Source organism: Pavona decussata, unplaced genomic scaffold, assembly GCF_977016875.1.
Source record: "Pavona decussata unplaced genomic scaffold, jaPavDecu1.1 SCAFFOLD_367, whole genome shotgun sequence".
In the NCBI taxonomy this organism is placed as follows: domain Eukaryota; kingdom Metazoa; phylum Cnidaria; class Anthozoa; order Scleractinia; family Agariciidae; genus Pavona; species Pavona decussata.
In genome coordinates, this window is record NW_028145743.1 from 1 (window position 1) to 17,500 (window position 17,500).

Below are 17,500 nucleotides of genomic sequence, written 5' to 3' on the forward strand. Positions count from 1 at the left end.
GAATTTTCCTTCTCTGCTCCTTAAGTGTTTAACTTTTGTAATGCCTTTACGATACCATTCTTTGAAGAAAATAGGGCTGTCGTTGATCCTTATAAGTGAGTTGTACCATATGCTTTGTTCTGTAAACTGACTCTCCGATGTTATACTCTCTTCAAAATTGATTTCTGACCAGATTAGGAGAATTTCCTTTAAGAAACTGTCTTGCGTTTTGAAGATATTAGCTATGTCTATCTTATTAAGGTTGCTTGTGAAAGGTAGGGTACACTCAAACTTTTTCAGTTCAAGATCGAAAAAAAGTTTCCATTTACCTTGATTACCTGTATCCAGGTACTTCTTTATCCACGTGGTTTTTAGCGCTTTATTGAAAGATAATATGTCAATCATTTTGAGGCCACCTGCTGGGTAATTGTTAATCATAATATCTCGCTTTATTTTATCGCCCTTTCCGTTCCAAAGAAACAAGTAAAAGAGCTTGTTAATCTCGCTAATTAATTTTTTGTTTGTGCACAAGGGTGCCAAGACGTACACAGTTTGAGAAGCTACTAGGCTTTTCAGAACTGTGATCTTCCCACTTAAGGTTAATCTACGGTATTTCCAGTTCCTTAGAATATTTCTAATTTTTTCCAGTTTTTCCTTAAAAGTTTAAAAGTTTAAAAGTACAGTGTTTTCAGGGTCTGTCGTAAGCCATACGCCTAAAGATTTTACTTTGTTTGTTTGCCATCTGAAATTTCTTTCTGGAAGAAGAATTTCTGTTTTTCCACTATATGTTCCGATTCAAATTGCTTCTGTTTTTTTACTGTTGAGTTTGAGACCCGAGGCTTGTCCAAAATCGTCGAGTGTGTTCAGAGCAGCTGAGAGGGACGCCTGTGAACCATTTAATATTAAGGTTGTATCGTCTGCTTATTGACTTATTTTAATTTCGTCTTGGTTAACATTTATTCCTCTGATATTTCCGTTTCTTTTAAAAGCCTTGCCTAAAACTTCAACTGAAAGAACAAATAGATATGGAGACAACGGGCACCCCTGCCTGACCCCTCTTTCAATTTTAAAAAAATTGCTTGTCCAACCGTTGTTTAAGAAGCAGCTCTCTATGTTGCTGTAAAGGCATTTGACCCAGTTTACAACACTTTGGCCGAAACCGAAGTATTGAAGAGATTTTATGATAAAAGGTCATTCAATCGTGTCAAAAGCTTTTTCGAAATCAAGAAATAATAATAGCCCTGGGATGTTTTTTTCTTTGGTGAAACGAATAACATAGTCTATTAATCGAATGTTCTCGCCAATAAACCTGCCTTTCATAAAGCCAGTTTGATCACAGCTTATGAGATCGGGAAGAACCTTTTTCAGCCTGTTGGCCACAGTCTTTGCTGCAATTTTGTAGTCGCAGTTGAGAAGAGTAAGCGGTCTCCAGTTTTTAATGAAATACGGCTCAGCGTCTTTCTTAGGAATGAGTTTGATTACTCCTCTTCTTTGTGTGATGGGAAGCTGACTCGATCGTTTCGTGCGCGTAATTAATTAAGAGCGTTAATCAATAAGTTTGATATATTTGTCCAAAATACTCTATAAAATTCTGCAGGTAGCCCATCAGATCCAGGGGTTTTTCCCTGTTCCATGGTTTTCAGGGCTGCAAGGCATTCCATCCCTTTCTGTTAGAGGGCCTTCACAATTGTTCTGTTCCTCGTCATTCAGGACGGCGTCGTTTTCATGTTTAGAGAAATCATATCTGTCAATTAAATTGTGTACATTTCTGTTGGATATATATAGATTCATAAAAAAAGATTCACCTTCTGCTAATATTTCCTGATCCGAGGTAATAAAGTTATTTTCGTCCACTTTAAGTTGGCTTATAATACCTTGCTTGGCGAGCGACTTGCCACTCTTTCATATTGTACGTTGCAAAAGTTTAACTTCACGGTTTTCTTACCCACACAGTACCAACTACGGTTACATCCGAAGAAACATAAACTGGGACACTTAAGGTACGGCATGAACAAAAAAAATTCATAGCGCTAAGCATGTAACTGTAAGTAATTTTGGGGTATCCGTGCGATCCAACGGAGCTTGGTAATCAAACAATGCTTTATAAACCGTTTTTCAACTGTGTCGAAAGTAATTTTCGTTTGTTTGGTTTAGCTTTACTGAGCCCCATTTTTGCTTGGCAAAATTAGCGCCACTTTTTTAACAAAACCAACCGCGCCTCGTTCGCACGCATTTTCCCGCGCCTGGGGCAAGTTCAATGTGCTTGCTTCGAACGTTGATTGGTTCAATCTCATAGTTTATCTTTGTTACGATTGGCCAGAGTGATTACTTGGCTTTGGTTTAACGACACTTAATTGAAAATACTCTATGAAACCTGGCGATGACTTCCGATTGCATAGCTGAATCCCCGAAAAAGTAAGCGGAATAATTTTAAGGTGATTATACACAGCAAGCGCTTTGCACAGTACAGACAGACTCGTTACTTTTTTGAGCAATTCCCCGCAGGTGGGCCAAATATATTTCCCACAATCCACGGGCGGGATTAAGAAGGAGTCTGTTTCAAAGACGTATCAAAACGTGCGCTCAAAGGAAGAAAAGAATATTTCTAAGCCTTCAAAAGTTAACCTTTTCAACTGCCCAGTCACATACTTTTGCCAAAAAAACTACTTTTGTTTCTGTGTTTTGCGATTTTGCCTTTCAGCAATGTTTTTTTTCTTAAAAAACAAAAAACAGAAAACAAAAAAAAAAACTATTTGCAAGGTAGAGAGTTTTTAAATAGTAACATGAAAAGCTCTTAACGCCTATATGACTCACGAATGCGTTTCATATTAGATTATAGTGATTTCAAACTACTGTGAGCTTACAGGAATGACTGTATTAGGTATATTGTTGATGTTGATATCGATAAAACTTCTCTAAAACGCACTAACATCGCGAATATGCTGTTATCATGTCAATTATGGCGGTGCTTCCCAGATGCCCGTAAAAGTAGCCGTAACTCTCTGAACTGAACGCTTTACGCTTTTATGAATATCTGAAATAACTTAAGGGGAGATTCAACCTAAATGCCATTTTTCCGCCACTTGACATGGCTTTAATGGAAATGTCTCGTTCACGTTTCAACCAATCCAAAACCTATGTTGTGGGGTATTTGTGAATTTTTGAGTGATTTTTCGGTATATTTGGGAGGAGATAATTTTTTCTCGAAGGATTGGTAAAATTAATAGAAAAAAGAAATATTGAAGATTTAGTGAAGTTTTAAAATTAGAATTTGTAGTTAATAATTAATAGACGGACACCAAGTTAGTCCACTAGCAATCTGGGGTGCTCTTGTGTGGGTATCAACTGTCTGTTAGTGTTCCAAAATTCATTTTCTTTCCTCTATCCCTTCTTAAAACCTCTTCAAATTTCATTCAAATTTAGGTGTATTCCCCCCTTAAAACGCGTGGAACTCTCCGATACATACCTGCATCATCACAGACGTGTAAAGAAGAGAACACGCCGATTCTGTGTGAGCAGCAGACGAGGGTATATAACAGAAGCGAAAGAAGAACTCGATAAGAGCTGATTAAGATAAGGTGCGGTATGGCAACACTGTGGGTAGATGACGTCATTTATTTGGTTCTACTTGTGTTGACTGCTGGGAAACGGAAGGTGGTGCATTTAGAGGCGAATGGTGGGAAAGGTGGTCTGTGGTTCTCCTTAAATATTTGTGTGGTTATATGTTACCTCGGTCTTGCTTTTACCAAAATTTTCGTACATATCTAACAATCGTCTCCTACAAAAGCTAGCAGATGTCACGTGTTTGCCTCAAGAGAAGCTGAAGAAATTAAATTACCTGTTGATTACTCACAGTAAGGCATCTACGCTGAAAAGGGCGGTGCTATGTAAGTGGCTTTTGTACTGTAATGTAAATAATGTCAGTTATAATATTGTATAAAAAAAAGTTGGTAGTCAAGATACAGTGTTATTATTGGAAAAAGTGTTTTTTGTTAGTACATAGTATGGTTATATTGTAAGTACAGTCAGTACTGTAATTAGCGCTATTAGTGTAAATCAGTGTTAGCAGTGTTTAGTTTTGTATTAGTAGTGTTACATTATGCTAATAACAATTAAAAAAAAAAGGGCGGTGCTACTGCAGCTGTTGTAGTTGACCCTCCCCCCTCCCCCCCCCCTCCCCCCTTGTTCTTTTACGCGGTTACAATGTTGGTGTTACTTACATCTTTTCGAAACGTGTCCTTTCTTCAAGAACAGGAAATTCAGTTCATGCATCGGCCGCAACATTGCCTTTTACCGCTCTTCACGATTATAGTTAAGATGTCGTCACGGCCATGGGCCCTCTCACGGGTGAGGCAGTCAATGCCTTTGCTGAGCTCTTCCAGCATCGGGTGGGGTGTCCAACTTCTCTTTGATTGGCAGGCCTGTAGGGGTATGTACAGGCAACTCTCACCACCTCATTCTGAGTGGCGTATAGCTCGAGATAGTACTCCAACCAGCATTTCAGGTCCTTCCCCTGATCAGTAATGAACCTTCCTGATTTGGACTATAGGGGACATGTCCGAGATGCTGATTCCTCTCCATCCATCTCAATCGCTAGCCACACCCTTGAGTTTGTTGGCACGTTCATCTATCCTCAGTCAATTATTGCCAATACGCTGAGGCTGAGGTAAATGATAGGCCCTTCTCCTCAACGCACTGTCTCACAGCAGTGAAGCAACTGAAACAAGACATTCAAGCGGATCAACAGATTTCACCTGAAGTGCCTCAACCCTGTACACTACATATCCTGTGATACTGGGACAAACTGATGACCGACATTGATGCATGTTTTGGAGTGGGTAGAAATTCCCAGCCAAGTACGTAAACGTTTAAAAGCAATATATAATGTATTATGTTAAAATGTGGTTCACGCTGAAGATTCCAACTCTAATCCCCTTGATTCAAGGCAGCTGTGATAGCCGCTACACAAGTGAACCTACAATAGAATCGACTCGTGTAATAAAAATAAATAAACAAAAGCCTCCATTTGGCGCGAAAATATGCTTAGATATTTGTCCGCGGACATTATCTGTTCCGAGAAGCGAACGGTTTTCCGAGAGCGAAGTTCGAGGAAAAATGTGAGCTTCGAGGAACAGATATATTTTTAAAGCCAAATGGAGGCTATTGTGGTTATTATCATTCAAATATTTTTTGCAACATGTAGCAACGAGCTTGAGTATTTGAAAAACGTTTAGAGCGTATGTTGTTTTCTGATACTGCTTTATCGACCAGCAGGTTTATCTCTACTTCTGTCACATAAGCAAACCCTTCCCCCATTTTGACATTAATTTTAACTGTAAACAAGACGCGCCTTGAAGTTTTTGAAATTGGGAAATATCATCGGATATTCCCCAGTTTCAGCTGGGATAGATTCGGTCACGTGAGGCGTTTAGACCAATCGCGCCCGAGCGAAAATATTTGATGGATTAAAAGCTGCGCTATGTCCCCCAGGGGGTTTCCCGGCTGTGGTTTGGTGGTTATCACGTCTGCCTTGTATGTGAGAAACCGAGGTTCGAGTCCTCGCTTGCGAACCCTATTTTCACACGTTAACTTACTTTGTTCCTTTCATATAACAGAGCATTAACAGTGATCCTATGTGGAAATAGGGCTGATTTCTTGCTGTCTGTTTCATCAAGTCTCAGTGTCAGATGTAGTTTGTTGTTGTTGCTGTTGGGTGAGCCAAGTCCGGTTGATAAGGAGCTCAAATGGAGTGAAAAATCATTTCAAGGAAAAATAAAAATAGTCATATTGTGTGTTTTAAAGATGGTGATAAAATTAAAAAAAAATATTGGTGCATGTGAATAAAACTGAAGACCGATTCATTAAAAAAAGGAATAATAAATAAATAAATAAATAAATAAATAATGTGTTCAATAATTTTGAAGACTTTGCTAGTCCCAGGCGCCGAAAATACTCAGTCTACAATAGACCATACGCAATATATTTTTAAAGTGTAACTAGCCCCCCAATTTTTTCTCCAAACAAATATCTTCATATTTCGGAGAATATCTTTACTAAAAAATAAAGAATGTTTGATTTAGTTAAATCTTTGCTTTTGTATGCGCCGTTTTTGTCGAGTTCCGAATGGTTCGCGACCGCGTAGAAAAAGGGGATCTTGGGAGAGTGGAATTCAAACGTCAGCTTCGAGAACGACGCTGAAGTGATTCTCAGTCCGAAGTTCTCTTTATTTTTGATCGGTCAAAGGTCTTCTGTAGCAAATTTCGTTTGATTCGAGCTCCATAGCTATTAGAATTCGACTGAAGTTTACAATGTCTTCCACGACATCAAATTGATTTCGGAGACGAACTTGTAATCAGAATACTCAGAAATTAATTTTATTACTGGATACGAAATGGAAGCCGAACAAGAATTATCCCGCTTATGACAACAGAGATCAACAAAAACCACGAGTGATTCTAGCGATGACAAAGCTGCTGCTTATGTTCACGACCCACTGGCAGATGTGGAATGGACAGCGAAATACCAAGAGGAAATGAAGGCCAACGAAGACAGGGAGCGTATTCAAAAGGACCAAAGCTTAATGTAGAACTCCAGGAATAATAAGATTAGCGCGTGCTTTGCTCATGCATTTTGATATTACAAGTGCTCAGCCTGGCATGCTTTCTTCTTACGCTAATTCTTTTGTATTTCAAGTATGGCGTCGTTTTGTTTATACAAAACATGTGCAAATGTTATTGCTCTTGTGAGCTGGCAGGTTGTTGATCACTCGAGGGTCGTTTGTTGCCTGCTATTGCAGAAGTATATGTATGAACTGTTGAGAAAGCGGTAATCACGTAGCCGTCTCCTACTAGCCCTTTCAGTTAGAACTCTGACCGTGAACTTGCGAGCCACCGAGCCACTAAGTTATAAACTTTACTTGTTCTTTAAATCAAACTCTGACCGTAACTTGCAAGCCATTAAATTATAAACCTTACTTGTTCTTTCAACTCTCGCCACGTCAGGCGTGCCGTTAGAACCACTAAAACATAATTTTTTTTCGTTCTTTAAATTTTGACCGCGATTGGCGGGCCGTCAAGCCACTAGACTATAAATCTTATTAAATTATAAACTTTTCTCATTCTTTAAATTTTGAGCGCGACCGACGAGCCGTCAAGCCACTAAATTATAAATCTTACTCGTTCTTTACACTCCGTCTTCCATTGGCGAGCCACCAAGCCGTCGAGCCATTAAATTATACACTCCGACCACTACTTGCAGCCAGCTGTCTAACAAACTTAACCCACCTCTTTCTTCGTTTCTTCGCCTCTGCCCGCACGTCGCCGTAAAAACGCCTCGTACGGAGCGCTATTCCTTCCTGCAAGTTTCCAATGTCAGTACAATCTCCTATGACACATCTGGCCGGCATGTTTCTGGCCACTATTGATCTAACTTTCTAAAAGAAACAACTAAGAGTGCGAAGTCAGTTGCTATGTTCTCGAAGTGACGTCATAGCAGCCATTACACCCATGCTTCTTAAAATTCGGTCGTGAACCAAAATAGCGGCGTATTGTGAGCGACTTCCTGTATTTCAACGGGATATAAAAAAGGGAAGATTTAAAAATTCAAAACATGCTTTCGCAGAGATACTCACCAAAATATGAAGATGTTTTCTTTCCTTTTCTTTCTCTTTTAAGCATTGAAAGTGAGAGAAGAAATACTTACATAATCTTGTCATTTTGTCAAGTAAATTTGTATTACGCGTCTTATCAATGAGATGTTACGTGATCAAACAAAATAGCTCACGCAATCAATTTAGTCTAAAAATTATGATATAGGAGAGTAATACCAAACAATAATGATATTTACAGCTAAGAAAGAAAAAGAGTGTATTAAAAATCTTTTCCTAATAAGTAGATTAAACTAGAACTTTCCTTGAAACACATCGGAGATATATTTTTTTAAAAAAATCAACATTGTTTGACGAAGGTGACACTCGACAGTCTGATAGGCCTGAAAAACCCGTGTCACTCAGATTCCAGATCAAATTGGAATTTGGAAATGCTTGAAAAGTGATGTACATAAAAAAATTCGAAATGTGAGAAAAAGTGATGTCTTTGTGCCTTTTCGGGTGTAACCTCAAACAGGGAATCTGAGGAATTTGCTGATAAATCAGTTCTGCAAAATGATTAGAGTGGTTTTCAATTGAGTATCGAAAGTAATTTCGCGTTTGCATTGGTTTTGCATTACTATACTCTGTGATGGGTTCACAAAACTTGTGCCACTTTCTCAGCCAAACCAAAACCAATCGTGTTTTGGTCGCAGGCGTTTTCCCGCCCTTGGCGCCAGTTACGTGCATTTGCTTCGAATCCTGATTGGCTCGTTGTGTTGCTTACATCTGTTGTGATTGGCCAGAATAATAACTTTCCTTTTGGTTTTACGAAACTCACTGATTAGAAACCGCTCTATACTTTTCATTTGCTTTTATCATTCAGTTTGTTTGTCATTCACTAGGATTTTGTGAAGGATGAACAAACTACCCGGAAGGCGAAATGGGGAACTCGTAATGGTGAGGTAGAGGGGTAAAGTGAGGGGATGCTCATTAGGAAATTTGAAATGAAAGTCAAAAGGACTACTGCAAGGACTGACCAAACGACAAATGGCTTTAGTATACGTTATTTCGACTGGCCAATACCATTCTTCGTCAGCCGGCCGGCTCTTGAGCCACTAGGCATAAACAAACGTGACGGACTATAATCTGCTACTTTATATAGTACAACAATTTTTGTTTTTCTGTTCGCTTATCTAGTCACACCATGCTACCTTACATCGTATGTACGTCCGCTTGTTTTTTTACAACATATTCTGTGAATTTGTGAGTTGTCCTAATAAGCCTGATGAAGACTGGTATTGGCCAGTCGAAAATATCGTACAGTCAAGCCTTTTCATGTTGTTTGATCAGTCCTTGCAGTAGCCCTTTTGACTTTCATTTCTATTTTAATCGATATTTACTGATCACGATCTTGTTTGATCCCACGCTGGGCAAGATTGATCGTTCACGGTTTTTGCAGTGGTATTTAAACCTTAATTTACATTAAAAAAAATGTGAGTTACACCGTTGAGGGAGAACAATCTGAGCGTGGTTGAAGGTTTACTCAACTCCTAAAAGATCAATTTATAAATGATGCACATTTCTTAAGACGATAAAACGAAAACAAATCTTTGCTCGAGATCAACCCTAAGAGATACCTGGATGACTGAAAACATCTGCACTCCGTCCTGAACGACCAAAGTGATCCCAAAATGGGAAATTTACACCCCTAAGCGAGACGATAAGCATCTCCATTCTTTTCCGCCGACAATCGAGTTCCCCTACTAATAAGTGTCTGCAATTGTCTGTAAATAACTCCTGGAGTAAAATCTAATATGGCAAGAGCTAACATTCTCAGCTGTATTCAAGGGCTTATGAAGCAACTGCTACTCTGAGAGGAAGAAACATAACAGTACTCCTGCTTGATCAAAACAAGCATTTTTTATAAGGATTAAAAACATCTTAGATTGACTGTAGACACCGGCCAGCTGATCTAAACTTCGAGAAAACAATGTCGACAATGAAAGGGCCGACTTAACTTGTCTAAGTACAGAAGACCTCAAGTCTAAATTAGAAAAAGCTGTTAGTCAAAGGCAAAGTAAATGTCAGGATACTTGAAAGCGTTATTAAAGTACACGGACATCCTGAATTTGAAATATAATCGGAAGGAAATCCTCTCTCCTTATTCTCTTCGCCATTTTATCTTTCTTTCTCCTCTCTGTTTGGATGCCTAAAGAGGTTACAGACCTCAACAGACTAAGCAATCCATCACTGATAGACAGCCAAAGAGAAACAATTTCAATTTTCTTTTCTACAGCTCCAGAAACAACTGTTCAAATTTCCATGGAGAATAAATCCAATCTTACCTTGTGGAATAATCAATCCCCCAAAGGTTAAATAAGAAATAACATAGGACCCTGACGGGAGAAGAAACTTTCAAGCAAATTTTTGAGTAGATTATATAGTCCACTACAAGTTAAGCTCACAACTTTTTTCACGGGGAGCACAAAAATCTGAAAAAACGCTTGGAGGAACGCGCAGCGTGAGCAAGAGAAGGTATGAGAGTTCAACATCCGTGCCAAAAGCTACTTGACAAGAAATGAGAAACGAAGGACTCTGAGAAATCTTTTCTTGATTAAAGCCTGGAAATTTAAATGGGGTACGATCTAAGGCTAGGAGATTTTACAGAACGAAGGCTGAATCATGTGCATGAGATTATTAAAGGCTGGCCACGTTCAATCTCGTATCCAAAGTCCTCAGGCAATTAACCCTACTTAGTACCTACACCTCGCCAAGCAACCAACCGCTGGCCAAAGAGCCCAGGCGCAAAAAGAGTCCCACTTTTAAAACGGCTATTGTGACAGGCTCGATTACCAGAAACTATTCGAGAAATGAGTCTGCGCTCACCCCGCGGAGAAAAACCGGACCCGAGCGAGCGCCGGAAATCGAACCTACCGCTGCGAAAGGCAAAATGGAATAAAGGAACAGTCATGGGGCCAGGCCAAGCTTACTTGTGCAGGAAACGGTCTGTCTTGCTAATCCACACGAGAAGGCCATTTTCGCTATAGCGCCATCTGACTACAATCGCCAGGTTCCTTCAGCCCCAGTTGTTCAAAGAGCGGATAATCTTGTCCACTGGCTAGAAAGGTATACGGCAGATAAAATATGTGCCAGAATTTCCTTACAGGCCTATATTTTGTGTATAAAGTAGAGGCATCTGTCTAATTTAAGTATGGGGTTGTGTAAAAAAACTTGCCAAAAGCTTTTGTTCGAGTGCATGTTATCCGCTGGATAGCAACTTATCCACTGGATAAAGTTATCCGCTCTTTGAGCAACTGGGACCAGAACCCAAAATGAATCTGTTCAATCACAGGGAGTCCACAAGAGTTGTAAAAAAAAAATAAATTAATAAATTATTGACTTACGTTGTTCGTTTCTTGTGTTTTTCTATAGTGCTTATTTGCATAAAATTTACGCGACAGCACTAATGTTGTGTACTGAGTTGTGCGCTAGCGGATCTGAGCTCTGCTGACTATACTTTATATAAATATTGACAAGGGAGGCAACTTTTTCGCGAAACAATTTGAACACACTCAGCAAAATAGCTTTGAACTTTCGACTTGCTCGCTGCTTTGCAACCAAATTCGTATCAAATGAAAGCTGGATAAATTTTGGAACACACGTACCTGTCAGAATCCCAAGAAGAAACAATTTTGAGCCAGCATTTTAGCTCCGTTTTCGTAGTTTTGCTCGGTGTATTTTTTCGCAACAGCTGCGGCCAGTTACCTTGGCGCAGACGTCACAGATTTACGCGCCATCACGAGCGAAATGTCGCCTCTCTCTACCTCGCAAAGATGTTTTTGCACGACAGCTATGGTCAGTCATCACTCCCAGTTTAGTCACAAATTGCGCGAAGTGACATTCTACTTTGGTTTTATTTACAAAATTTAGGTTTGCGCGACAAGTCGGCCGAAAATTTTTTCCGGTCTCGCGCAATTTGTGACTAAACAGGGAGCGATGACTGACCATCTGATCAAATTGTTTCGCGAAAAAGTTGCTTCCCTTGTCAATATATATAGTAAAGTCAGCAGAGCTTAGATCCGCTCGCGCACAACTCAGTACACGACATTAGTGCTGTCGCGTAAATTTTATGCAAATGAGCCCTATAGAAAACCGCAAGAAACAAACAACGTAAGTCAATAATTCATTAATTTATTTCTTTTTCACAACTTTTGTGGACTCCCTGTGGTTCAATCGAGTAAATTAACTATTAACTCACTCCCCCTCACCCCTCCCCATTGGAAAATTTTGCCCTCAGGCTTTTAAGGAGATCACTGATAAGCGAAGTTACAAGAAAAAAGAAAAAGAGGCAAAGGTCTGTATAGTGTGCAGTTAGCTTAATCGATGTGCAAAGTCTGGCGGGGACGCCCAAAAAGTCCATGGTGACTACAAAGCATGCGAAGCTTTCTCTGCTCCCACCTCGAACTAGCTTCTCGCAATTTCCTTAACAGTTGCCATATGAAAAACTAAGGCGCCAGTTACGCGGGCTAAAGAAGCAGTATTGCACGCACGGGATGTTTATGCGCGAAGAAAAGACAGAAAGCTTTGACCCTTCTCCATCACGGACCACCTCGCAATTCCGTGATATCGCTCCCTGTATATGCTAAAAAGACGGTTTGTGACGCACAAGATTTCATGAACAATGGACCTTTGCCTAAATTTAAGCACCTGTACTGAAAAAAAGATGGCGGCAGGTAAATTTACCCATAATTCCTAGCGTACGAAAACCCTTAAAACGCCAGCTCATGACGCACAGAAATGTTTTCAAAACCTAGCATAGACAATGTTGTTGGTACAGGGACGGATATCGCAAAACATTTGACTTTCTATGTGCCTAATGGCTGTGTTAGGTTCGCAAGGTATTGTGGTAAATTTTGCAAACGCCATCTTTTTTCCGCACGGCGGATTGTGACAGTCCAGACCATGGCAGGCCAAATAGCAACCGGCTCAGGCTCGAAAGGTTGCACTTAATTAGCTGCAAACAAAATATTAACAAACCTGGCGAGCTCTTACGACAGTTAGGATGGAGCTTCCTCATGCATACGTTCTGCGCATATCGGGATGGTCCGGTTTTTTATTGACGGTATCTAGCAAAACAAAGATATTTTTGCGTGGGTTTTGACTATGCGGGTAAAGCAGGCCTTTGCAAGGGTAATTGGAATCCAAAAAAAAAAATAAGCGGTATTATTACAAACTGGATCAGTAGCTATTGAAGGGAACTGATTGACTTAGCAGCCACGGTATATAAGAGCCATTTTACCATGCCTGAGAAATAGCCGGACCATTAAATTATCTTCTGGTTGTTCTTGCGAAGTGGAATCAGCAAGATCTAGCAATGTTTCTTGATTTTTTTTTAAATAAAACAATTATTCCACTCGCGCTTGTTGAATGAGATGATTATAACCAACTGTGCCCTTCGCGCCTTGTTGGCTATCTATCATCTCATATCCAACGCGCGCTGGGGGAATAATTGTTAAATACAACCACGAATTTATCAGTGAAAACTAAGCTTCAATTTGGAGAAAAAACGTCACACATTGTTATATATATATTTTACAGCTTTTTCGAATTACTCCTGCTTAGTTATCTTTGAAACATACATGCATGGTAACCCGCATTTTATCTTTTTGAGTAACAATGGGCCTTTCTAATCTCTGTGTTTTTCGCTTGGTCATAAACCACGCCGAAATACTTAGCTTCTGCATTAAAAGGCACCCCCCTTAAGCATCCTGCCATACCAACCTTTACTTTTTAGATGAAAACTGTTGTGTATTTTTCAATTATATTCCTGATCAGTTCAAATCATCATATTATACCTTGGCTTTACATTGTATAAGCGTTTGCAAAAAACCTGACGAAACGATGCTTAGGGGTCCTCTTAACAAGAGGGATTTCCGAACGACACCCCAGATCGATTACGAAAGGAAATTCGTCTCAGTTCTTAAATTTTTGAAGATCAAGAGTAAGCAAACTGTTCATTTTCGAACCTCTCCAAAGCGACTCTTTTGTACTTTTAAAAACATACATTTTGTACTTAATGCAAAGGCTATTTCTGGGAGGGCTTGAAAAGAAGTTTATGTATTGTTTCTCACGAAATTCACTTTACGTCTTAATTGTGGAATGTTGGATTAGTTCACACCTAAAATTCAATTGAACACCAGAATCTTATATTACGAATCAGACCCTAGATCCACTAAGCAAAGGAATTTAGTCTTTGAACTGTCTCACTTCTTTATTGAAGACTAAGAGTAATTAAGACAAGTGTTCGCTTAAGTCTTTTAAATGAAGAAAAACGTTTGCAATTTACTAAAATACATTATTAACAACATGTAAAAGTACTTAAAAATAAATATAAAGCAATTTTACAGAAGCATTAATGACGAAAACATTACTCTTACTTCTGCTTGATTAAAACAGACAATCGTTTGTACAACGATTAGAAACGTCAGTATATATCAAGGCATAGTAAACACTGCATAACTACTATAAATATATCTTATTTACCATTTACATGTGCAGTCGAACCTCACAGAGCAAAAACCTCTCTTAACCTTTTACTTTTAAATAGATCATTGAAGTTTGAATCTCTACTAGCAAATAAAGAATCTCGCTTGTAAACTGCCAGGAAACAAACTGTGAAACTTAAACCCATGAAAGTAATTCTCAACAATTTTCAGTTGTAACCAAGTAATCAAGATGTTACTCTAGACGTTTTTAGTGCGCACTATTATTTTTTGCGTTCAAGTCCTTTCTTCTTGTTATTCAAGTCAAATCAAAATATGTCAGACCTCTACAATTGTTAGCCGACCACCCGTTTACTGGTCAGATGGTCGCTCAAAAGATGTTCGACTGCAAACGCGTACCCTAAACGTGTTTAGTTCATCTTATGACCTATAATAAACAGCATATAGTATTTTCACTGTTTTATTGACCCTGCTTACATCAGAAAGGGAATCAGCACCAGAACGACCGATACTGTTATCCCTTAAATCTAACTGAGTAAGGGACGAATTTACTGTGAGGGCCTGGGAAAGGAATCCAGCACCGGTATCACCAATACTATTCCTTCTCAAATCCAAATTAGTCAGGGAGGAGTTTACTGTGAGGGCCTGGGAAAGGGATTCTGCGCCGGTATCACCAATACGGTTCCAACCCAAATCCAAATTAGTCAGGGAGGAGTTTACTGTGAGGGCCTGGGAAAGGGATGCAGCATCGGTATCACCAATACTGTTGGAACTCAAATCCAAATTTGTCAGGGAGGAGTTTACTGTGAGGGCCTGGGAAAGGGATTCAGCACCGGCATAATTAATTCTGTTCGCACTCAAATCCAAATTTGTCAGGGAGGAGTTTAATGTCAGGGCCTGGGAAAGGGATACAGCACCGCAGTGACCAATAAGGTTGCCATTCAAATCCAAATTAGTCAGGGAGGAGTTTACTCTGAGGGCCTGGGAAAGGAATGCAGCACTGGTATCACCAATACTGTTCCAACACAAATGTAAATTAGTCAGGGAGGAGTTTACCGTGAGGGCCCGGGAAAGAGATTCAGCACCGGGACTATCAATACCGTTCTTACTCACATCCAAATTAGTCAAGGAGGAGTTTACTGTTAGGGCCTGGGAAAGGTATCCAGCACCGGTATCACCAATACTGTTCCCCCTCAAATTTAAATTAGTCAGGGAGGAGTTTACTGTGAGGGCCTGGGAAAGGGATTCAGCAGCGGTATCATCAATTCTGTTCGCACTCAAATCCAAATTTATCAGGGAGGAGTTTACTGTGAGGGCCTGGGAAAGGGATACAGCACCGCAGTGACCAATAAGGTTGCCATTCAAATCCAAATTAGTCAGGGAGGAGTTTACTCTGAGGGCCTGGGAAAGGAATGCAGCACTGGTATCACCAATACTGTTCCAACACAAATGTAAATTAGTCAGGGAGGAGTTTACCGTGAGGGCCTGGGAAAGAGATTCAGCACCGGGACTACCAATACCGTTCTTACTCACATCTAAATTAGTCAGGGAGGAGTTTACTGTTAGGGCCTGGGAAAGGTATCCAGCACCGGTATCACCAATACTGTTCCCCCTCAAATTCAAATTAGTCAGGGAGGAGTTTACTGTTAGGGCCTGGGAAAGGGATTCAGCACCGGTATCACCAATACTGCCCCCATCCAAATACAAATTAGTCAGGGAAGAGTTTACTGTGAGGGCCTGGGAAAGAGATCCAACGTAGGTATCATCAGGTTTTTGAGCAGGAAGATTCAAACTCGTCAAGGAGGAGTTTGCTCTCACAACTTCGCATAATAGCTTAGTTGGTGCGTAATTTTGAGTATACCTCACATTTAATAGACTAAGGTTCTTACCCAATGTATCAACCAATCGAGACCTAAGGTCTTTCCGATGGTTTATGCACACTGATGTATAATCTAAGGCGAAACTTAGATATGGAGATTCACAAACAAACATATTTACATATGAAGTTACCTTACTTGCAAAAGATACCGCTGTTTCTTCACATTGGGAGGCTGCAATTCCAGCCATGAAAAGAAACACTTCTTTCAGTTCACCCAAATATCGTTTATGAGTCACTAAATATTGAATTTCTTCGTCGTTAATCTCAAACGCGAGATAAAGGCCGGAAAAGAACTCCTGAAAGCTCTTGTGAAAAAATCCGCAGCGAAGACGAGGTTTCCTCTTACTTCCACCTGCCTGGATTGTCAGAAATCCAAATTTGATTAAAAGACTGAAAATGGCGTCACCAGATTCGTTTTCTTCGAAATCCAATTCTCCCTTACGAAGAGCTTGAAAGGCCATACGTCCCAGATATATTAGTTCTTTTTTGTAAACTGATATAAGATCTTCAACGTTGCTTGACAATCCGTTCTTTCCTTCGTATCTTTTCAAAACAAACAGGACAATTTCAATGTACAATTCAGTTCGATTCTCGGGAAGTGTGCCATCGAGATCTTCAAAAAGAATACAGAGTAAAGCTGTGTTGAGAGGGCTTTCTGTAAGTTGCCTTAAGTCATTTGCCCGAGGATGATTTGGAACACGAACAGGTCCAACTGGCGAAGGCCAAAGCCCCTTAAGAAGCTTGTCTGCCAACTGTTGCTTGCCTATTTTCTGGAAGTACTTTAGAATGAAACTTCGTGCATCTCTTTCGGTAAACCCGACAATCTCCCACAGTGTGTCACAGTATCGGCTTACTTTCTTTCCAGCTTCATGACGAGATGTAAGAACAATGTGACAATTTGAAAACTCTTTACTTTTAAGAAGGCTTTGGATCATTTCTAGTCTACTGGCATCCACTTCATCTACTCCGTCGAGTACTAACAGAACTTTAAGCTGATTTTCGCTGATAAATTGAAAGAAAACCTCTTTAGCTTCATTGTTTACATCGTAAGGGAGAATTTGATCATCAATAGCTTCCTTGATGCTAGATGAATTGATATCACGGCACCTTAAAAGCAACAGCACATCAGTCTCGGGGAAAGACTTGTCCCATTCATCTTGTTTAGTTGCCCAGTCATAAGCCAGCTTTTGACAGTAGGTCGTCTTTCCCATGCCAGGATCTCCCTCGATCAGCACAGTCCGTGGCGTGTGGCAATCTTTGTGAGCTTTGAAGATAGCTGTCATGTTGGTGATTTCATCAGTCAATGTTCCTTGTGTCTTTTCTTTACCAACGATTTTTAGCCTTGTGAAAATGTCGTTCAGATGGAAGCTAAAGTGTTCACACCAAGGAACTGGAAAAAGCCTTTCTTCACAGGTTTTGTTAAGCTGGCGGATACTCTTTATAATGTAACTTGGATATGACAGATCTAAGGAAATAAAACGGAGAAGAATTACGTTTTAATACACCCAAGATTATGACATACATATTTCATGTCTTGCCAATTGTTTGATC

At 39.9% G+C, this 17,500-nt stretch overlaps 1 protein-coding gene and 1 long non-coding RNA gene across 9 annotated transcripts in view; one reads left to right on the plus strand and one right to left on the minus strand.

Moving 5' to 3' along the window:
- Positions 1-2,119: 2,119 nt before the first annotated feature.
- LOC146452481 (uncharacterized) overlaps positions 2,120-17,500 on the plus strand; it is a 125,743-nt gene continuing 110,362 nt past the window's right edge. The window contains exon 1 of the long non-coding RNA XR_014859723.1: positions 2,120-2,414. This is a non-coding gene — a long non-coding RNA (uncharacterized LOC146452481). The remainder of the gene's footprint in view (positions 2,415-17,500) is intronic.
- Positions 13,813-17,500, minus strand: part of LOC146452482 (uncharacterized) — a 64,086-nt gene continuing 60,398 nt past the window's right edge. For 7 of the 8 annotated variants that reach the window (XM_085097776.1, XM_085097778.1, XM_085097772.1 and 4 more), the window contains one exon: positions 13,813-17,414. In XM_085097776.1, the coding sequence (XP_084953902.1) occupies positions 14,491-17,414 (2,924 nt within the window). In that variant the 3' untranslated portion in view covers positions 13,813-14,490. The remainder of the gene's footprint in view (positions 17,415-17,500) is intronic. The other variant, XM_085097779.1, reaches the window with a different exon arrangement.